At 44.9% G+C, this 23,628-nt stretch overlaps 1 protein-coding gene across 1 annotated transcript in view; it reads left to right on the plus strand.

Moving 5' to 3' along the window:
* Positions 1–22,079, plus strand: part of BCR (BCR activator of RhoGEF and GTPase) — a 231,435-nt gene extending 209,356 nt beyond the window's left edge. The window contains exons 17-23 of the mRNA XM_038762448.1: positions 6,350–6,409; positions 7,639–7,748; positions 9,114–9,253; positions 13,588–13,722; positions 15,603–15,708; positions 16,273–16,435; positions 18,619–22,079. Of these exons, the coding sequence (XP_038618376.1) occupies positions 6,350–6,409; positions 7,639–7,748; positions 9,114–9,253; positions 13,588–13,722; positions 15,603–15,708; positions 16,273–16,435; positions 18,619–18,708 (804 nt within the window). The 3' untranslated portion in view covers positions 18,709–22,079. The remainder of the gene's footprint in view (positions 1–6,349; positions 6,410–7,638; positions 7,749–9,113; positions 9,254–13,587; positions 13,723–15,602; positions 15,709–16,272; positions 16,436–18,618) is intronic.
* The last annotated feature ends 1,549 nt before the right edge of the window (positions 22,080–23,628 follow it).

Below are 23,628 nucleotides of genomic sequence, written 5' to 3' on the forward strand. Positions count from 1 at the left end.
GCTCACAGTCTTAATCCCTATTTTACAGATGAAGGAACTGAGGCTCCAAGAAGTTAAGTGACTTGCCCAAAGTCACAAAGCTAATTGGTGGAGCCGGAATTCGAACCCATGACCTCTGACTCCAAAGCCCGTGCTCTTTCCACTGAGCCACGCTGCTTCTCTAAGCACAAGCCTGGGAGTCGGAGGCCCTGAGTTCTAATCCTGGCTCCACCAGGTACCTACGGTGTGACCTTGGGCAACTCATTTAACTTCTCTGAGTCTCTACTTCCTCATCATCAAAATGGGAATACAATACCTGTTCCCCCTCCTACCTAGATTGTGAGCCCCACGTGGGACCCGATTGGCTTGTGCTTAATACAGTGCTTGGCATAAAGTAGGTGCTTAACAGATACTACGTAAAAAAAGAAAATAAAAGGATGCAGATGACTCTTTCAGTCAATCCGTGATTTGATGGATTGCTTACTGGGTGGATCATGATCATGACTAGGCCAGAGCTGTTCAATCAATCAATTGTATTTACTGAGTGCTTACTGTATGCAGAGCACTGTACTAAGCGCTTGGGAAGTACAAGTTGGCAACATATAGAGACAGTCCCTACCCAACAGTGGGTTCGCAGTCTAAAAGGGGGAGACAGAGAACAAAACCAAACATACTAACAAAATAAAATAAATAGAATAGATATGTACAAGTAAAATAAATAAATAGAGTAATAAATATGTACAAACATCTGTACAGGTGCTGTGGGGAAGGGAAGGAGGTAAGATGGGGGGGATGGAGAGGGGGACGAGGGGGAGAGTTGATACCCCAAAGTCTAAAACTAATGTCATTAAGTTAGGGGCTCCTGGATTCATGGGTCCATTGTCCCTGCTTTGACCTGGCTTCTGGGAGAATTTGGAAAGAAGCAATTCTTTCTAGCACTCCTCTCTCCTGCCTCTGGTTCTAAAAGACAGTCACAAAGGAGATACTTAAAGGAGTCCCTGAAACCTCCTCTGAGTCACAGGCCTTGGCTCCCGGGGTTACCCTGAATTTCCAAAGAAAGGCAAACCGTCGGAAAGCGCTCAGGAAGTGAAAGGTTACTCGGAATATTAAAAGGTGGGATTCCTCGTAGGAAATCAGCCCTTGAGCAGAAGGAAACAAAACTACTTCTGGGTTTGGGAGAAATCATGACGTGGGAATTCCTGTAATGCAAGAGTGGAAAAAAAATAATCTAGCAACTGGCCGCGACCTTGGCAGCCCCGTCGGAGGGGGTGGGTCCTTCCTGAAAAGCCCCGATCATAAAGGTAACAGAGAGCATGGCTCCACGCAGAGCCGCAGACCACCGGCAGAGACGGGATAGCCTCACGGGGAGGCTCCGGCTCTGCTTGTTGAGAATGAGGGAAGGGCCGCTTGGTCCTGGGACTATGAAGAGGCTCTTCCAGTATTTTCACCCCAGCTGCCCGGCCAGGAAGCAGGCTGCCTCTGCCGAAAAGTGCCTGTGCCCTCACGGCAACACCCTGTGGGCACACGTTCGTACCAGACTGTGCAAGAGCAAGGTGGGCTTGCCTTCGGAATCGCTGTGCTCTCATGGGGTAAACTGGTACCGGGGGGGTGGGCTGGGGCGAGGGGCGGGTGGATCTCTGGGTGGATGGGTTTGGAGATGCGGCCTGGTCTGCTTACCCCCCTGAGGCCTCCCCGGAGACTCCGCGTTCTTCGATCGACCGTATTCTGGACGGGGCACAGGAGCAGAGGGAGTGTTGATTGGAAGACCACAGACGTTCGCTCTGCTAGGGAGGGTGGAGCTGGGAGATTTGGGGTTTACTAGAATGCTGTGGGCTTTCATCTAATATTTTTTTTTTGATGGCATTTATTAAGCGCTTACTATGTGCAAAGCACCGTTCTAAGCGCTGGGGAAGTTACAAGGTGATCAGGTTGTCCCTTAAGGGGCTCACAGTCCTAATCCCCATTTTACAGATGAGGTAACTGAGGCCCAGAGAAGTGAAGTGACTTGCCCAAAGTCACACAGCTGACAGTTGGCAGAGCCGGGATTTGAACCCATGACCTCTGACTCCAAAGCCCGGGCTCTTTCCACTGAGCCACAAGAGCAGCGTGGCCTAGTGGAAGGAATACAGGCCAAAGAGGCGGAGGACCTGGGTTCTAATCCCAGCTCTGCCATTTGCCTGCAGGGTGACCGTGGGCAAGTCACTGCTCTGTGTCTCAGTTTCCTCGTCTCCGAAATGGGGATTCAATACCTGTTCCCCCTCCCCTTTATATCGTGAGCACCGTGGCGGGGCAGGAACTGTGTCTGACCTATTATCTTGTACCTAGCCCAGAACTTAGTAGAGTGCTTGGCACATAATAACAATAATAATAATGGTCTTTCTTAAGCACTTACTATGTGCCAGGCACTGTACTAAGTACTGGGGTGGATATAAGCAAATCAGGTTGGACACAGTCCCTGTCCCATGTTGGGCTCATAGTCTTGTACCTAACCCAGAACTTAGTAGAGTGCTTGGCACATAATAACAATAATAATAATGGTATTTCTTAAGCACTTACTATGTGCCAGGCACTGTACTAAGTACTGGGGTGGATATAAGCAAATCAGGTTGGACACAGTCCCTGTCCCATGTTGGGCTCATAGTCTTGTACCTAACCCAGAACTTAGTAGAGTGCTTGGCACATAATAACAATAATAATAATGGTCTTTCTTAAGCGCTTACTATGTGCCAGGCACTGCACTAAGAACTGGGGTGGATATAAGCAAATCAGGTTGGACACAGTCCCTGTCCCATGTTGGGCTCATAGTTTCAATCTCCATTTTCCAGATGAAATAACTGAGGCCCAAAGAAGTGAAATGACTTGCCCGAGGTCACACAGCAGACAAGTGGCGGAGCCAGGATTAGAACCCCATGACCCTCTGACTCCCAAGCCTGTGCTCTATCCACTACACCATGCTTCTTTTAGTATGCACGTAACAATATCACAGTTATTATTATTATTATCAACTGTATTTATTGAGTGCCCACTGTGGATAAAGAATCACTGAGGGGATTGCGATAAGAGAAAATGATAAGCCAATGAGTGGGGTTATTACAGATAATATAATTTATGGGTAGACATAAAGCCAAATAGACAGAATATAAAACAAAATCCTGAGTGTAAGCAACAGAAGCATACTTACATAACTTTTAAACTGTGAGCCCACTGTTGGGTAGGGACTGTCTCTATATGTTGCCAATTTGTACTTCCCAAGCGCCTAGTACAGCGCTCTGCACATAGTAAGCGCTCAATAAATACGATTGCTGCTGCTGATGATGATAACTAATCGAGGCCTGGGAGCTATTCATGAGATTGTGAAGTATTTTTTCCCGTCTTTTCACACCCTTCCTTTTCCTTCCCAACCTCCTTCTTCTCTTCCAGTTACTCTTCAGGCTTTCTTGCTCTCCTTGTTTGCTCATCTTATCTTCTCTTCTCCCTACCTGTCCTTCCAGCTTCCCCACCCTGTGTTCACCTTTTTGGGGTGTGTGTGTCTCTCTCTCCCTCTCTCTATCTCTCCCTCTCTTTTTCCCTCTCTCCCTCCCTCCCCTCAAACTTTGTCTGTGTTTCTCTTTAGGTGTTTTCATGTCCTTGTGCACTTATGACCCTGTTTGTGTGTTCATGTGTTTCACAGGCAGGGAGTGACCATGTGTGTTTCTTTCTGTATGTGACTCTGCCCCCAATGAGTTTCTGTTACACCGGGCTTGGGTTTCTGTTAATAAGTGTGCCTTCATGCATGAGTTGATATGTTTCCCTCTATGTGTGGAACTAGGGGTGTCCCCAAGCATCTGTGTGTTTTTATGTTTGTGCTGACTCCATGAGGACCAGAGGGGTTTGGGATGAGGCAGAAGCCAATTTGGGGGAGAAGCAGCCTGGCCTAGTGGATAGAGCATGAGCTTGGGAGTCACCAGGTCGTGGGTTCGATCCTGGCCCCGCCACTTGTCAGCTGTGTGACTTTGGGCAAGTCACTTCACTTTTCTGTGCCTCAGTTCCCGCATCTGTAAAATGGGGATGAAGACTGTGAGCCCCACGTGGGACAACCTGATTACCTTGTATCCCCCCCAGTGCTTAGAACACAGTAAGCAGTTAACAAATACCATCGTTATTATTATCATTCCCCAGAACTGACAGTGGCTCATTCGTGCCAATGAAAATTTTCGACCGTGGGCTTCAAATTGCTGTCCACCTCCTGGCTTCTTCCAAATAATCCACCCTCTCCCCACCAGCTAATGCTCGAGAAGCAGCGTGGCTCAGTGGAAAGAGCCCGGGCTTTGGAGTCAGAGGTCACGGGTTCGGATCCCAGCTCCACCACTTGTCAGCTGTGTGACTCTGGGCAAGTCACTTCACTTCTCTGGGCCTCAGTTCCCTCATCTGTAAAATGGGGATTAAGACTGTGAGCCCCACGTGGGACAACCTGATCACCTTGTAACCTCCCCAGCTCTTAGAACAGTGCTTTGCACATAGTAAGTGTGTAATAAATGCCATCATTAAGCAGCAGCCACCGAGAGGTCCCCATCTTCTAACTGTCCACTCTCTCCAAGTGACCAACCTACCCACTCTTCTGCTGGACTGATATCGCCCTGCATTGGTGTCTTTTCTTTCATTTTGGATCTAAGCTGGCAGCTCTCCCTCCACTGAATGCTGCTGGGGCCTGACTGTTCAGAAGGATGCCCTCTAGACTGTAAACTCACTGTGGACAAGGATTATGTCTATTAGATAGTTCTATTGCACTCTCCCAAGTGCTTAGTACAGTGCCCTGCACATAGTAAGCACTCAATAAATCCAACTGACTGACTCCCCCTACCCCCAAACTCAGTCCCGGCTGGTAAGCAATGGCGCAGCAGGACTAGTGGCTCACCGCTCAAGACTTTGTACATATCTATTTATTTATTTTAGACTGTGAGCCCACTGTTGGGTAGGGACTGTCTCTATATGTTGCCAATTTGTACATCCCAAGTGCTTAGTACAGTGCTCTGCACACAGTAAGCGCTGAATAAATACGATTGATGATGATGATGATCTATTCTATTTTGTACATATCTATTCTATTTCGTACATATCTATTCTATTTTGTACGTATCTGTTCTATTTTGTACATATCTATTCTATTTTGTACATATCTATTCTATTTATTTTATTTTGTTAGTATGTTTGGTTTTGTTTTCTGTCTCCCCCTTGTAGACTGTGAGCCCACTGTTGGGTAGGGACTGTCTCTATGTGTTGCCAACTTGTACTTCCCAAGAGCTTAGTACAGTGCTCTGCACACAGTAAGTGCTCAATAAATACGATTGATTGATTGAGTGATTGACTGTAAGCTCAATGCGGGCAAGGAATGGGTCTACCAACTCTGTTATATTGTACTCTCCCAAACGCTTAGTACAGTGCTCTGTACACAGCAAGCACTCAATAAGTACGATTGAATGAATGGGTGAATGAATAATATGTCACCCTGGCACTGCCTTTCTAAGATCCAGGGAGAGGGTGGGTTGTGCTCCAGAAAAGTGAAACCCCAGGGAGAGCTTTGAAGAAGTTAAGAGCACAGTGAAAACCAAATCACATCACAGGATTCTGATGCTCTAGGACGATTCCTTACGGTAACCAGGACTTTACAACGAGCTTTGTTTTGGAACTTGCAACATTTTTTGTATGATTGGGGAAATAGTAGTGCCCACTGTCGGTGACAGCTATCTAGTCTGGAAACTGGAGTGGCACTGATCTTTGTTCATTGCTGATTTTGCTATAATGCTAGTTATAGCCCCTGCAAATGGGGCAGATTATTGACAACCAGGCTCATCTTTTGAAGAAACAGGAAGAGGAACTAATAGGCTGATGTGGAGGAAAGAATTTGAACTGATTTGAACTTATTATTACTATAATAGCAATAATAATAATAATAATGGTATTTGTTAAGCATTTATTATGTGCCAGGCACTCTACTAAGTGCTGGGGTGGATACAAGCAAATCAAGTTGGACACAGTCCCTGTCCGACATGGGGCTGACAATCTCCATCCCCATTTTACAGAGGAGGTAACTGAGGCCAAAAGAAGTGAAGTGACTTGCCCAAGGTCACACAGCAGACAAGTGGCAGAGATGTAATTAGAACCCTTTACCATCTGATTCCCAGGCCCATGCTGTAGTCACTATGCGATACTGCATCTCACCGTAAACTTAAACTAGATGGTAAGCTCACTGTGGGCAGGGAATGTGTCCACCGACTCTCTTGTACTTTTCCAAGCACTTAGTACAGGGTTTTGCACACACTAAGTGCTCAATAAATACCACCGATTGATTGATGTGAAAGCATTCATTCACTCCCATCTCCTTGTATTTCAGCTGGATCCCCAGGCTCTACAGGACAAGGACTGGCAGCGGACAGTCATCTCAATGAATGGAGTAAGTTCCTGGGCTTGTGTTTGCCGTTACCTCACCTCACCTGAGGAGGATTCTAAAAAAATAAGCAATGTATTTTATGGTTTTGAACTCTTAAGACAGAGAAGATTAGGCTTTATAATAGAAATCAGGCTCTTTAACAAGAGGATTCAGCCATAGGAGGAATATGCCTTTAATGGGGGGAAAAAAATCACAAGCTACCAAAAATAATCCATTGGTAGTTATAATATCCCTTGGGTAAGTAAGACAAACACATCTCCAGGAAAGTTCTGGAACCTCACTAGGCATCATTGGATTGTCTGTAGTGGTTCCTCAGACAAATGGTAGACATATAAAATGGCTGTGAACTCACTTCCTGTGGCCATTCAGAATGGGATATAAAGTAAATCTTGGTATTTGCTCTTTTGGAGGCCCAAACCATTCTACCTCGCAGCAATGCTGTTGGACTTGGCTCCAGGAAAAGGTGGCCATCCCCAAGGAGCATGGATGGGAAAGAGATGCACTTCACATCAAAATCCCATCCAAAATTCCAGCCTCACATGGAGGGTCTTCCGATATCCCCAGCCAGGCATTCTTGCCTCAAGACCCAGGATTGCTATTTCTCCTCACAGACCAGTGTCTTTCCCTAAAGGAGGTTTGTGTCTGCTGGGAATGGGGGGCCCTCAGTACCTGCCCCCTTCTGACTCCTGTTGGGGCTTTCCCTCTTCCATGTCAGATTTATGGAAAATGCTCATAAAATGGCATGGGAGTAAAATAAATCTGGCCTGGAGAGTGGTTTGAGCCCCTTGTTTGAGTGCCGGGCACAATAGTCCTGGCGCTGCTGTAGAGGCAAGACAGGCTGGGAAGATCACGCACCTCCTCCAGGAGGCCTTCCCAGACTGAGCCCCTTCCTTCCTCTCCTCCTCGTCCCCCTCTCCATCCCCCTCATCTTACCTCCTTCCCTTCCCCACAGCACCTGTATATATGTATATATGTTTGTACATGTTTATTACTCAATTTATTTGTTTATTTATTTTACTTGTACATATCTGTTCTATTTATTTTATTTTGTTAGTATGTTTGGTTTTGTTCTGTCTCCCCCTTTTAGACTGTGACCCCACTGTTGGGTAGGGACCGTCTCTATATGTTGCCAACTTGTACTTCCCAAGCGCTTAGTACAGTGCTCTGCACACAGTAAGCACTCAATAAATGCGATTGATTGATTGATTGATTGATTGATCCTCTCTTTGCAGATTGAAGTGAAGCTGTCCGTGAAATTCACCAGCCGGGAATTCAGTTTGAAGAGGATGCCGTCCCGCAAGCAGACCGGGGTGTTCGGAGTCAAGATTGCAGTTGTCACCAAGTGAGTGGTCCCTTTAGGGCTTGCGTCCTTGGTCTCAGCGGGAATGGAATTATTTTCCGAGGGTCTGGCACTATTGTGATCGTGAGGGAATCACAGGGGCCACTCTCTGCAGGCGGAAGTTGATATGCTAGTCTCAGGGCTTGTGTTCTCCGCATTGGAAAGTTTTGCAGAGCTCCCGTGTGATAATAGGTCTAAGTTTGGCAATCCTGCATGTTTACTGTCAGCCATCTCCTCCCCAGTTCAGCCGCGGAAATGGCCCCCTGACCCCTGTCCTTTGTGTAGCGGAGCCAGTATGCTCTTCACTTTCCAAATTGCAGAATTGTAATAATTTCTTTCCTGCCTTGGAATTTGTTGTGATTCCTGGTTCCTGTGGTATTATTTTAACCTCTGACCTTTGGTCATGATTCATTTGCTAGGAGAATTCCATTTGTCCATTCTGAGGAAAACTGTTTAGGGTTCAGAGGCTGCTTTGGAGACCATTTCCTCCGCAGAATTCCTATTCATGGGATAGAATCAGGATTGTTTGGTGCGTTCTCAAATTCTCTCATCCTAGAGAAGTACCTAGATGACTAGTTTGGGAGCCTCAGCCATGGGGCTTCCCTTTTCCCCCTACCCCTTTACCTCAGCTCCTCTGAGCTGGAAAAGAAGGATTTGTTGGCCAGCATTTACTGAAAAAAAAATAAAAGTGAACTCCATCTACCAAATCCCATTAAGGCTGTGGTGAAAATAAAACTACTGGGGTACTCTTTAGAGACAGATACAGTATAAGTTATCCAAATAAAAATATTATCTTGTGATCGTTAAGCACTCAAGAGCACTCACTTTACAGGTGTTTTTGAGAGTCCCTTTGTCACACAGGGAGGTAAGCAAATACTTTGTATTTATTTTTCATCTTTTTCATGAGAGGAAACCAAGGCAGAGAGGGATTAAGTGACTTGTACTGTCAGTCAGTGGCAGAATTGGGTAGAACGTCCAGATTTACAGACAGACAGTCTCTAACTCAGACGCACCTCTTCCTTTAATACTGGCTGCTCATTTTTTCTGCAAAATATGATGGTAAATTCTGTTCTAAGTCGCCTTCTTAAAATCATCTTATTTTTGGAGCGCCACAAAAGCTGAGAAAAGATTCTTTGAATATAAAATGGGAAAAAGATGGGTGCGCCTTTCCTCTAGGAGTTTAATGGTTAGCTTTTTCCTTTGTACTACCTTACCAGGTTACAGTATTAACCCTGGTGTTTTGGAGCCAGCGAGCATGGACTTGTTTCCATGGTGATGTCTGTTTGGTTTAATCCCCTGAGTGACTCAACCAAAAGGATGTTCTTCATGAGGAAGCTGCCCTGACGTCGTCTTCCTCTTCAATTTCAGGAGAGAAAGATCAAAGGTGCCCTATATCGTGCGCCAGTGTGTGGAAGAGATCGAGCGGCGGGGCATGGAGGAAGTTGGCATCTACCGAGTCTCTGGGGTGGCCACAGATATCCAGGCTTTGAAAGCTGCCTTTGACATCAGTAAGTATTTCCTCGTAAAACGACAGTGTTCATGAGGTAAAATATGGCATGGGAGTGGGTCACTCTGTGGCAAACTTAGAGGGGTTTCACACTCGTCTGCCCACCTGCAATCCCTTGGTTTGGGTCAGATTGGGCTGGATGTGACCAAGTTAATAATAATGGTAATTGTGTTTGTTAAACACTTACTCACCATCATCATCAATCGTATTTATTGAGCGCTTACTATGTGCAGAGCACTGTACTAAGCACTTGGGAAGTACAAATTGGCAACATATAGAGACAGTCCCTACCCAACAGTGGGCTCACAGTCTAAAGGGGGGAGACAGAGAACAAAACCAAACATACTAACAAAATAAAACAAATAGAATAGATATGTACAAATAAAATAAATAAATAGAGTAAAAAATATGTACAAACATATATACATATATACAGGTGAGCCAACCTGTATGTAAGTATACATATGTATGTAAGTATACATATGTATGTAAGTATACATATGTATGTAAGTATACATATATACTTACTGTGAGCCAACGCTGGGGTAGATACAAACCAATCGGGTTGGACAGAGTCCCTGTCCCACTTGGGTCTCATAATCTTACTGTTCTATAGCGCTTTTATTACCAAAGTGCTCTCATATTAATTAGTTCATTTCATCCCTCACAACAACCCTGTGAGGGAGGGAGAGAAGGCAGGTATTATTATCCCCATTTTTGGAAAGTTAAGTGACTTGCCCATGGTCACACGGCAGGTGAACACCACAGCTTAGACTCGAGCCCGGATCCCCCGGCTTCTAGATCGGCGCTCTGCCGCTTTCCCACTATCATATATTTCCCTATCATATCTAATTTTCTCCCCCAGCCCTTGTTTTTTAATTATTATTATTATTATTGTTATTATTATATTTAAGTGATTACTCTGTGCCAAGAAGTGTTCTAAGCGCTGGGATAGATACAAGATAATCAAGTAGGACAGGGTTCCTGTCTCTCATGAGGCTCAAAGTTTAAGTAGGAGGAAGTAGGTTTTAATCCCCATTTTACAGGTGAAGGAAATTGAGGCACAGAGAAGTTAAGTATCTTGCATAAGGTCACACAGCAGACAAGTGGCAGAGCCCAGGTCTGGGCTCTTCCCACGAGGCTATGGTGCGTCTCTACTACTTTCAATTCACTCATACTTATTGAGCACCTACTGTGTGCAGAGCACTGTACTAAGCACTTGGGAGGGTGGCAGTAAAAACAATAAACAGTCCCGCTTGACTGTAAGCTCATTGTGGGCAGGGGATGTGAATGTGTCTATTGTTGTATTGAACTCTCCCAAGCGCTTAGTACAGTGCTCAGCACACAGTAAGTGCTCAATAAATATGATTGAATGAATGAATAAGCAGACACATTCCCTGCTGACAACGAGCTTGTTTCCTCGTAGCGTTCATTTCTAACAAACAGTAGAAGCAACTTAGTCACCTTTCCTTTGCCAGGAAAGGAGACCACTTAGAACCCGGGGATGGTTTAATTTTAATAATCAATCAATTATGAACTGAAACAGTTCCCGTTGCAGAGATGGGAGGGAGAAAGGGAGCCAGACAAAGCTGCTCTGTCAGACGGTGTCAGTTGGCATCATCTGTAAAATATAGCTGTCTTCAGCTTGGACTCAACCCTACCTTGGTTTGTCCTTCTGGCCCGCATATCCTGTTCAGCACACAGACTAGCCCACCTGACATTAGGGAAAGCTGAATATTCCAAAACGGACGTCTAGAACCATGCAAAGAACAAAACCTCATTCCTTTCTAGACTTTTCACTGTGGACTGAACCACCTTTCTAGGGCTGCTTTTCACTTTGGCTATGTGTGTTTCACTCTTCCCAAGAGGAAAGAGAAAACATAAATGCTGTTTTAGTCAAGTTTTTCTTAACCTTCCCCTCGAGAACATGTGGTGGAACCCAGCAAAGCTGCTGACCAAGTGCAAATGGAAAATGACATATTTCCTCTCTCATTCTGTGGAATTGAACAGAAAAGGCAGCCAGCCAACACTAAGGGTGAAGTGTAAAAATGTCAAGGAACACTGTTTGCTCCAACAGTGAGCCTGAGCTGTATTTACGTAGGGGGTCCGGATGTGAGCTAGGATTACCAAACACCCGGCAGCATCAGCGGACTCTACTCTTCTTTGGTTTTTCAAGCTCATGCCATCGAACCGGACTTTGGCTCCTAACTGCAGACAAAAAAAAGCGATCAAAGAGATGGACCAAATATCGAGATACTGGGGAGAACTAAAGTAGAAACAATCTCCCTTCAGGACTCCACAATCTCCCTCCTTGCCCGCTCTCCTTTCCTCTCCCTGCACTGTCTTTGTTCTCATAAATGAATCCAAGAACCAAAATGAATGTCTAAAACATAGAACAAAACCTCATTCCATTCTAGGTTTGTTTTTTTTTTTAACCATGGCTGAGAAGCCTTTCTATGTCTGCTTTTCACTTTGGCTATATGTCATCATCAATCGTATTTATTGAGCACTTACTGTGTGCAGAGCACTGTACTAAGCGCATGGGAGTACAAATTGGCAACATATAGAGACAGTCCCTACCCAACAGTGGGCTCACAGTCTAAAAGGGGGAGACAAAACCAAACATACTAACAAAATTAAATAAATGAGGACGACTTCGGTGGTGTGGGGCGAAAGAGAGGGGGTACTTTCCCAAGCGCTTAGTACAGTGCTGTGTTATGGCAGTATCGTTTTTGGTCATCAGGTAATCGGGTAGTATTTTGGTCAGAGGGGGGCAAGAATTGACCACCCCCCAGACACACATACTTGCACACTGGTAACCCTCGGGTACTGGGGAGCATCTAAAGCCAGTAGCCAGCCGGGCAGATGAGGTCAGAAAGATGGGCTTCTCCAGCTAAATTGGATCAAATGACAATCAAAGCCTGGGAGAGGATGGTCACTTGTAGCTGTGTTCGTTCAAAGCCATTTCCCAACCTGCTCTTTGGTGGAGTAATGTGTCTTCCTAATTCATGAGAAGCAGTGTGGTCTACTGTATAGAGCCCGGGCCGGCAGTCAGCGTGGCTTAGCGGGTAAAGCCTGGGCGTCAGAAGGTCCTGGGTTCTAATCCTGCCTCCGCCACTTGTCTGCTGTGTGACTTTGGGCGAGTCACTTCACTCCTCAGTGCCTCAGTTACCTCATCTGGAAAATAGGGATTAGGACTGTGAGCCCTTTGTGGGACAGGGACTGTGTCCAGCCCAATTATCTTGTATCTACCCCAGCGCATAGTACAGCGCAGGCGCATAATAAGCGCTTAACAAATACCACAGTTATTGTCTCCCCCTTTAGACTGTAAGCTTGTTGAGGGCAGGGAATGTGTCTGTTGTTATATTGCAGCCTTCCAAGTGCTTAGTACCATGCTCTGCAGACTGTAAGTGCTTAATAAATACGATTGACCGACTGACAGACCTGGGTTCTAATCCCAGTCCTGTCATTTGTCTGCTTTGTGACCTAGGTCAAGTCACTTAACTTCTCTGGGCCACATTTACCTCATCTGTAAAATGGGAATTAAGACTGTGGGCCCAGTTTTGGACAGGGACTGTGTCCAAATTGATAAACTTGTTTTTACCCCAGCATGTAGGACAGTGCCTGGCACATAGTAAGCGCTTACCAAATACCATAAAAAAAACCCATGCTAATGAGACGAACCTAGATGTACAGTTCTTAACTAAGAGTAGCAATTTCCCTTGCTGCCTAAACCTGCCTTGCCTGTTGGAGCAGAGGAGAGAGGTTTGTCAAACACAGGTTTGGTGAGCTCTGACAAGGATGTACAAGGCAAAGAAGGAGATGGTTTGGAACTCTACAATATCCAGTACTAGGTGGTCTGTAGAGTGACACTTCAGCTTCAGGGTGAAGATTGGAGAGTGGGAAAAAAAGGAAGGCTCTCATCCATTAACTTAAACTGGGCTACCTCAGGTTTTGGAAAACAAATCAATAGTAATACTAATAGTGGAATATGTTATGGGCTTACTATATGTCAAGCACTGTACTAAACACTGGGGTAGGTACAAGATAATCAGATCCCACGTGGGGCTCACAGTCTACGTAAGAAGGACAATAGTACTGAATCCCCATTTTACAGATGAGGAAACTCCTAGGCACAGAGAAGTGGAGTGACTTGCCCAAGGTCTCCCAGCAGGTATGTGGCAGAGCCAGGATTAGAACCCAGGTCCTCTGATTCCCAGGCCCGTGCCGTTTCCACTAGGCCATGCTGCTCCTCACGAAGGGAGAAGATGCAGGAAAGTGATTCAGAGACCCTCAGATAAATCCCTTTTATGCTGTTTCTGTGTTTTTCTTCAGACAACAAGGATGTGTCTGTGATGATGAGCGAGATGGACGTGAATGCCATCGCGGGGACATTGAAGTTGTACTTCCGAGAACTTCCTGAGCCTCTCTTCACAGATGAGCTGTATCCCAACTTTGCCGAGGGTATCGGTACGTAGTACGGCCGTCAGCTCCCCACCCAGCCCAGATCTGCCCTCAGGAAGAACTCCCCAGCTTGAATCCTCAACCCTGGGTGATTTTTGGCCGGTAGCAGGAATCACTGGGTTGCAATTTCCAAATGCAGTCATTCCTACTTAGTCTCCTCCAACCATGCAAAGAAGGGATCCTACTGCAAGGAGATAAACGCTACAGCCCCTGAGTGAAATGGTTCTGGTCCCTCTGAGGTCCTGGAGGGAAAGGATGCTTTATCCACCAGCCTGAATAGGCCAGTTGGAGTTAAAAATAATAACAACGGTGGTATGTGTTACATGCTCACTATGTGCTAAGCACTGGGGTTGAAACAGTCCATCTCCTATAAGGGACACATAGTCTATGAAGGAGGGAAAAACTGGTGTTTAGTCTCCATTTTAAATATGAGAAAATTGAGGTCAGAGAAGAAGTAGGACCCAGTTAGGATGATAACTTTCTTGTCTGTGAAATATTTTGGATTTGTCACCCGTAGAACTTCAAGGATCAGTCAGAAAACACTGTTTATGAGGATAGGAGATATTGGATTTTTAGATTGTGAGCCCACTGTTGGGTAGGGACTGTCTCTATATGTTGCCAACTTGTACTTCCCAAGCGCTTAGTACAGTGCTCTGCACACAGTAAGCGCTCAATAAATACGACTGATGATGATGGAAAATTAACCTTTCATTCAATCAGTATTATCTACTGAGTGCCTACTCTGTGCAGGGACATAATATTAGGCACTTGCAAGAATACAGAATACTAAGTAGGCATTATCTCCCCTAGTTCAAGGAGTTTACAATTTACAGGGGTCACAGACATTAAAATAAGCTTACAGGAGGAAAGAGGGATTTGTATATGAAGGAGCCTGGGAGCCAGGGGTTCTAATCCCAGCCCTGCCACTTTCCTGCTGTGATACTTTGGGCCAGTCACTTAACTTCTCAATGCCTCAGTTTCCTCATCTGTTAAATGGGGATAAAATGCCTGTTCTCCCTCCCCCTTGGATTTTGAGCCCCGTGTGGGACAGGGATATGTCCATCCTCATTATCTTACATCTATACCTGCACTAAGTAGGTGCTTGGCACATAATAAGTGCTTAACAAATGATGCATTACTATTAGGGTTAGGGTATATAAGATATGTTCATAAGAGTTATGAGCAGTTTTGAACACACCAATTCATTTGGTGAGACACTCCCCCCTTTTATTTTAAAGAGGGCAAAAGGTAAATTAAAAAAAGCTTTTCAATGCAATCAGACTGGTTTGATTCATCCTTTAACATTCCCAAGAGTTGGGGGGAGCTCCTTGGGAACTTGTTTTTAAAGTGGGTGGCATTGAGTAGGAGGAGGATAACTTGAAGTGGAAGCACTGTGTGTCCAAACTAGCGTCCTGTCAAAGTACAGAGTCCTGTTTCTCGCTCTCAGCTGTTCAATAACCTCCTAGGTTCTTAGTTTCTTATTTCTTCTTCTTTAGAGAAGCAGCGTGGCTCAGTGGAAAGAGCGCGGGCTTTGGAGTCAGAAATCATGGGTTCAAATCCCGGCTCTGCCACTTGTCAGCTGTGTGACTTTGGGCAAGTCACTTAATTTCTCTGTGCCTCAGTTCCCTCATCTGTAATATGGGGATTAAGACTGTGAGCCCCACGTGGGACAACCTGATCACCTTGTAACCTCCCTAGAGCTTAGAACAGTGCTTTTCACATAATAAGTGCTTAATAAATGCCATCATTATTATTATTTCTTTAACTCCAAGTGTCTTTCATCAGTGTCTTGAGGCTGACTTATTTTGTGTGTGATTCCAGGGTGGCAGCTAACCAAAGGGTGAAATTTTTTTTTTATTAATTCTATTTATTCCTTTGCCTCTTAGCTCTTTCAGACCCTGTAGCAAAGGAGAGCTGTATGCTTAACTTACTACTATCACTTCCTGAACCCAACCTGGTGACATTCCTCTTCCTTCTGGACCATTTAAAAAGGTAACCAACCGGCATCTGCCGTCTACTACGTGGCGTATAAGCTAATACTCTGAGTGTGCCCCCTCCCCTGCCGACATTAGGGTCCATTTCCTAGTAGTAGTAGAAACAGTTGCAGTGTGGACTAGTGGTTAGTACATGGGCTTGGAAGTAAGAGGATGTGGCTTCTAATCCCAGCTCTGCCGCTTGCCTGCTTGTACTTCCCAAGCGCTTAATACAGTGCTCTGCACACAGTAAGCGCTCAATAAATACAATTGATTGATTGCCTGCTCTGTGACCTTTGGCAAAGTCATTTAAATTCTCTGTACCTTTGTTACCTCATCTGTAAAATGGGGATTAATACTGCGAGCCCCGTGTGGGACAGGGACTGTGTCCAACCTGATTATCTCGTATCTACCCCAGCGCTTAGTTCAGTGCCCGGCACATAGTAAGTGTTTAACAAATTCTTCAGGCACTGCATCACGTTCTAGGACCCCCGTTATCAGAACATCCCCTAATTTTATGGTCACCCTGATGTGATTGTGCTTCATTTAAAATTGTATTTCTGATTCGGTTCGACTACTACAGAATTGCCGAAAAGGAGAATATTAATAAGATGTCACTCCACAACCTGGCCACCGTCTTCGGCCCCACGCTACTCAGGCCCTCTGAGAAAGACAGTAAGATTCCTGCAAACCCAACGCAGCCTATCACCATGACGGACAGCTGGTCTTTGGAAGTCATGTCCCAGGTACAGTCCAAAGATGGGGATGAATATGTTGTCCTTAATTCCCTACAGGACATCCTCGCTGTGCTCTGCCCAAGGGTACCCGGCTCTGCCACTTAGAACAGTGCTTTGCACATAGTAAGCGCTTAACAAATACCAACATTATTACTTGTCCGCTGTGTGACGTTGGGCAAGTCCCTTCGCTTCTCTGTGCCTCAGTTACCCCATCTGTAAAATAGAGATTAAAACTGTGAGTCCCATGTGGGACAGGGACTGTCCCCAACCCAATTTGCTTGTATCCCCTGCCCTGAGCGCTTAGTAATAATAATAATGATGGCATTTATTAAGCGCTTACTACGTGCAAAGCACCGTTCTAAGCGCTGGGGAGGTTACAAGGTGATCAGGTTGTCCCACGGGGGACTCGCAGTCTTCATCCCCATTTTACAGATGAGATAACTGAGGCCCAGAGAAGTGAAGTGACTTGCCCAAAGTCACACAGCTGACAAGCTGGGATTAGAACCCATGACCTCTGACTCCAAAGCCCGGGCTCTTTCCACTGAGCCACAACCTGGCACATATTAAGTGCTGGACAAATACCACAATTACTGTGATGATGATGATGATTATTATTATGTGCTTATCAAATACCATTAAAAAAAGCACAAAAAACCCTCTGTTGTATCGTACTCTCCTAGCGCTTAAAGCAGTACTCTGTACACAGTAAGCACTCAATAAATAAAGCACTTTCTCTTTAAAGCACTCCATCACCTTGCCCCTTCCTAGGGCTGCTGACCTGGAATGCCCTCCCTCCTCATATCTAAGACAATTAATTTCCCCCCTCCTTCAAAATCTCATTGAAGGCACACCTCCAAGAAGCCTTCCCTGCCTAAGCCCTCCTTTCCTCTTCTCTGACTCCCTTCTGCATCACCCTGACTTGCTCCCTTTATTCAGCTCCCCTTCTGCCCCCAAAGCACTTATGCCCATATCTGCGATTTATTCAGATTACTCTTTCTCCCCCATTCTCTAATCTGTAAACTCATTGTGGGCAGGAAATATGTCTTTTATACTGTTATATTGTACTCTCCCAAGCACTTAGTACAGTGCTCTGCATACAATAAATGCTCAATAAATACAGATGACTGAGTAGATACCACTGAATGATTGGCCCATGTTGGGGGGCACTTTCTCCCATTGCTGTAGAGGGTAGAAATGTCATTAAGCACATACCACAGCAGGACCTTCCCTCTGAATTGTATCAGTTTACATAGGCCTGACATAGCTCTTGTCAAGGCATCTTACCCTATATGGAGGATGCTACAAATACTGGAGAAGCAGTGTGGCCTAGTGGAAAGAGCACGGGAATCAGAAAACCTGGGCTCCAAGCCCGGCTCCGCCATGTATCTGCTGTGTAACCTCATTTATCTTCTGTGTGCCTCAGTTACCTTGTCTGTAAAATGAGGATTGAGATTGTGAGCCCCATGTGGGACATGGACTATATCCAACCTGATTAGCTTCTCTCAGAGAAGAAGCGTGGCTCAATGGAAAGAGCATGGGCTTTGGAGTCAGAGGTCATGGGTTCAAATCCTGTATCCACCAATTGTCAGCTTTGTGACTTTGGACAATCACAGAATAATAATAATAATAATAATAATGGTATTTGTTAAGCACTTACTATGTGACAAGCACTGTTAACTTCAGTTCTCTCATCTGTAAAATGGGGATTAAGACTGTGAGCCCCCCATGGGACAACCTGATCGCCTTGTAACCTCCCCAGCACTTAGAACAGTGCTTTGCACAGAGTAAACGCTTAATAAATGCCATCATTATTATTATCTACACCAATACTTCGTACAGCGCCTGACACATAGCAAGCTCTTAATAAATGAGAGAAGCAGCTTCTGGGAGTCCGAAGGATCTGGGTTCTAATGCCGGCTCAGCTGATTGCTTGCTGTTTTACCTCAGACAAGTCACCTCACTTCCCTGTGCCTCAGTTACCTCGTCCGTAAAATAGAGATTAACTTCTCCTCCCTCCAATTTAAACTGGGAGCCCCATGTGAGACAGGAACTGTGTCTAACCTGATGAACTTGTATCTACCCCAGGGCTTAAAACAGCGCTTGTCACATAGTAAGCGCCTAACAATACCATAAAAAATTTAAAAAAATATATTTGACAAACGCTCCCTCTTCCTCCTCCTTTTTTCTTCTAGGTCCAAGTGCTTCTGTACTTCCTGCAGCTGGAGACCATCCCTACTCCTGACAGCAAGAGGCAAAGCATTCTTTTTTCCACGGAAGTGTAGATGCCGGATTTAGCCAGGAGGCTTGGAGAACGACTTTGGAATGCCTGTGGGGAGCTCACCACGCCAGAGCAGAAGGGAGAAAATTCTCGAGATGTCGCTCAGCCTACTCCCAACAAGTCCCTCCGCGGGCCAGGAGAGAGACTGGCAGCACGCCGAGCCTCCTGAAAAGACTACTAGAGAGCCATGAACTAGGCCCACAGACCCTAGACTTGTTCGTGTGGGAATGCGACTGAAGATAGTCCGTGCTTCGTATTTTATTTTATTTTTTGAATTTAATTTATCACAAAGAAGTTTGCAAGGTTTCTACCGGACCACTTGTCAAGGAGGCCCTTTCCGAGGGAGCTGTGGGAGTGAAAGGGGATCTCAGAACTGTGTCTTTAATAACCGCTGCTTCTCAGTACTGTTGTGGGCCTCAGTCACGCCCTGGGGGAGGGAGAAGGAGATGGATGGGGAGGGGGAAGCCGTGAAGGGGTGGGGGGAACTTTGGTCTCCTTAGAGCTCGGAAACTCAAGATATGATTTGAACAGGGTTCTCTCTTTTAATGAGAGCTGTTTTGTGTAAAATTTGACCTCCCCTCTTCTCCCTCCCCCTTCACCCTTCCCCTCTTCTCCCTCTTTGAGTTTGCATGCCCATGGAGTTGGGGAACTGTTACTTTCCTCCGTTTTTGTTTTTTTTTTGCACTTTGGATGCTTTATTTGATAGTCTAGGAGCCAGCTGCAGATGGACAGAATACTAAAGAAAGCAGGAGGAGTAGATTTAGCACTTTATGATTTTGTTTTCCAAGAAGAATAATCTCATCAGGCTCATTTTAGAATCATCCGGCGGAGCTCTACAGAGTGGGGCTGGCCGACCTCTAGTTTTGGGGGGGTTTTTTTTCAATCTTTTTAAGATTAATGGAAATTGACAGGTGAAGATGCTAAATGTACTCCACCTCCCTCAGATTTTCCCCACAAGAATCTGTTTACCACATGCTGAAAAAGCACTCCCAATCAACCTTTGCCAAAACCTTCACAACAGCTGTTTGCCGACTGCTTGTTCTAAACTTTGATTTGAATAACTTTTTTTTGAGTCTGCTTTCTTTTCCCCCCTAGATCCAAATCCTTTCATAAGAGATGGCAGAATGGACTCTCTGCTCAGCCTGCCTGCTTTCCCAAGCTGAGCTGCATTTGGCAGTTTTCAGAAATTCCAACCCTGTTTTAATTAGGGTCAGTTCAGAGATCTCCAGGGAGCTACACACATCTCTCCCAAGGATGGAGCATTAAAAATAAATAGAATTCACAGGACCTGGGGCCTGGGCCCTGGGAAAGGAGAGGTGGTCCATTTTGATCATGAAGCAGATGATGGGTTGGCGGTATTTCTATCCCTGTTTACTGTCCTCTAGTTAAGAAGCATCTGTGTCAATTGCAGCTTCACTGGTGGAGCCTGAGGTCTGGAAAGGGGGTGAGAGAGACAAGAATTTTAAAAAAGGATTAGAAAGGGGGCCAAATGTTTCGAAGACAAAATACAATGACAGAGTATCTTGAGTATCACTTTAAAAAAAAAGGGGCGGGGGGAGAATATGAGAATTAAGATTTCCAATACAGCCTTTCAGAAAAAGAGAAAAAAAATCTCCCAGACAAGGGAAAATGTGGACCAAGGGGAACTATATTTCTGTTTGTCAACATGATTGTAACTGCATAATATTTAATGTTTTGTACTGTGAGCTTTCCAATTTAAAAGAGGAGGAAGAAACTCGAACGATTGCAATGTTGTGCTTCTATAGGCCTTGTGCATGCTATTCTAAAAATTCCTGTAGGATTTACTATTAATTAGCCCGCTCCCACCATGGGCCTGGGAGTAAAGCCCTAGGTGCTTGGATTTATAACTAGACTCCACTCCTCTCACATATGATTCTAATAGCTGCCAATCCCTTGCTGTTAGAACTGCTGAGGTAGAAAAGTGAGTTTTGTATTTATGAGGTGCTTGTAGTAGGGAGAGAACAAAGGAACTTGAAGGGTTTAAGTGCGTGTGAGTATTTTTTCGGGGAGGGGGGACTTTTTTTAGAGGAAAGCAGTTGGGACGGTTGTGAAAGAAAGCTACTGTTGATACTTTATAGAGGTTTCCACTTTCTGTACGTTTCCTTGTTTCGTTTCCTGCTACCTTTCTCTTGGGCCTTGGGCTTCTCCCTCAGTTCCAGCACAGCGGCTCTTTCCTTTCCTGACTTGAAATTTGTGTTTTTGTGCCTTCAAGACTCTGACCCTGCAAGTGAAACTGGAAAAGCTAGATTTTGCTCCCTGTTTGATTTCCTTGGGCGTTTGTAATTTGTGTAGTTGCGAGCTGCAATATTTAAACTGGAAAGCAATATGATAATGACTGTGCCAATTTATGTTCACCTGGTTTTTTTTTTTAATTTATCTAGGACATGTAATGTTTAATATTATTAAATATGAAGTCTTTCTATTGTGCAGCCATAAAAGGAAGAATGCTTCTTTGGTTACCTTTTCAGATCATTGCTTTTATTCTGTAGTTGATTCTGCTGTAATAATATTTAACATGCAGGCATGTGGATTGGATCAACTGTTTTTGATGAACATTCCTTTTTCCCAAAGCTGGTCATTTTGGGCTGGATAATTAAATGCATTTAGGATGAAAGGGAGACCTTTTTCTGTGCTTCACAATGTGCGGGTAAATAACTGGAACATATCTACTGAGCTTCCTCTAAATTCGCAGGTGTAAATTTTCATTGCTGTTAGCAAAAAAAAAATAAATCACAGGGGTTCGTTTCAATTGTCCAGCAACTAGCCTAATCCCTAACATGTCCTGGACAGACGAACCATTGTAGAAGCATCAAAGTTAGATTTTTTTCTTGAACTGCATTTTTCTGTGTTGGAAGGTTTGGGGAATATCTGATTTTTTTTCTTCTTACATGCAAAGTGGGTTTCCACGTGAATTGGTGATGTTATCGGAATTCCTGAATACCTACATTCTCAAGAAATTCTAAACCTGTTGGACAGTTTCAGTTGACCACAGGGGCTCGTATGATCCAACGAGGCTTGCTGTAGCGGGAAATCACCATTTGAAGAATAGAAAACAAAAATGCCCTGGTCCCATCACAGTTTCAAAGAGGGATGTGGTAGGAGTGGAAGGAGCAAGTGCCTAGGATGCCAGACTAAGAAGTGGACAAAAAGCACAAGAGGTGTTGAGCTGGAAAATCAAGAACTATCTGTGTATTAGCTGCTCCGGATAGGTGCAGCTCTTAAAACAACTCAGGCAGCTCGACCAGAGGGACAAATGGATATTTTGAGATTGGCGGATTGGCTCTTTTTAGACACTGATTTTGGGGAAAGCTGAAAGAAAGAAGCAGAATAAAGTATGAGTGCATCAGTCACGGAGCTGTGTTTGCTTCTTGTGTTTTTTTGTGGCTGACTACAGCATCTTTTCATTTAAATCATTTAAAGCCGTTGCTAAAATGGTACAGGAAATTTTAGTGGAAATGAGAAGGGGGAGAATAGGCTATACTAATGATGTTATTTGTAAAGTGCTTACTATCTGCCAGGCTGGGTTGGATAAAAGCAAATCAATCAATCAATCAGTTGTATTTATTGAGCGCTTACTGTGTGCAGAGCACTGTACTAAGCACTTGGGAAGTACAAGTCGACAACATATAGAGACAGTCCCTACCCAACAGCGGGCTCACAGTCTAGAAGTCTAGTCTAGAAATCAGGTAGGACACAGTCCCTGTCCCACATAGGGTTCACAGTCTTAATCCCCATTTTACAGATGAGGTAACTGAGGCCCAGAGAAATGAAATGACTTGCCCAAGGTCACACAGCAGATAAGTGGGAGGATCAGGATTAGAACCCCTGACCTTCAGACTCCTGGGCCCATGCTCTTTCCACTAGGCCATGCTGCTTCTACACTAGGCCATGCCAGGTTATAATCATCATCATCAATTGTATTTATTGAGCACTTACTGTGTGCAGAGCACTGTACTAAGCGTTTGGGAAGTACAAATTGGCAACATATAGAGATAGTCCCTACCCAACAGTGGGCTCACAGTCTAATAATGATGGTTTTTGTTAAGCGCTCACTATGTGCCAAGCACTATTCTAAGCGGTGGGGTAGATACAAGGTAATCAGGTTGTCCCACGTGCGGCTCACAGTCTTAATCCCCATTTTACAGATGAGGGAACTGAGGCACAGAGAAATTAAGTGACTTGCCCAGAGTCACGCAACTGACAAGTGGCAGAGCAGGGATTAGAACCCACGACCTCCGACTCCCAAGCCTGGGCTCTTTCTTTCCACTAAGCCACGCTGCTTCTCTATCCTCTGGTTATCCTCTGGTTATCCTCTGCTGGGTTGTTAAGTTTAATCATTTAGTTCATAGAGCGGGCTGGCCAAAATCCTGTTCGATGGGTGCAGATTTCTTCTAAATTGTAGTGCCATCTTCAGAGTTCTAGCTCGGGTTGCTAACCCCGGGAAAGTTTGGACCACTGCTTCTCCTTTAGGGCAGTCCAGAAAACAAACTCCGGGAGGCATCTGAGCTGCTGGGCCGTTTTTTAGGGAAGGGTGAAGAGGCAAAACTGTTGCAAAATAAAGTGATTCGTCTTCCAGTCGAATCTGGCATTCGGGGCTTAGCCTGTTCCATTGCCAGCAGCCCCTGTCTGCCATAATATGAACAGAAAATTCATTTGAGTTCAGTGCTTTCAGGTAGCAAGTTAGGCCCGTTGGGATAAACATTCATACCATTAGAGGATCATTTCTGCAGGATGTGTTGATCCGAAAGAGCTGAGTCAGTGGAGCTACTGGGAGAACTGGGCTGACTATTTTGGAAAACGGGTTCCACCAAGGAGCTCAGGGTAATTACCATCCTAGTTGAAAGAGGTTTTTTTTTCAGTGTTTCTACTTTAACCAAGCAAAGCTCGGGGAAAGTTAGTGGCG

Source organism: Tachyglossus aculeatus, chromosome 21 (assembly GCF_015852505.1).
Source record: "Tachyglossus aculeatus isolate mTacAcu1 chromosome 21, mTacAcu1.pri, whole genome shotgun sequence".
In the NCBI taxonomy this organism is placed as follows: Eukaryota; Metazoa; Chordata; class Mammalia; order Monotremata; family Tachyglossidae; genus Tachyglossus; species Tachyglossus aculeatus.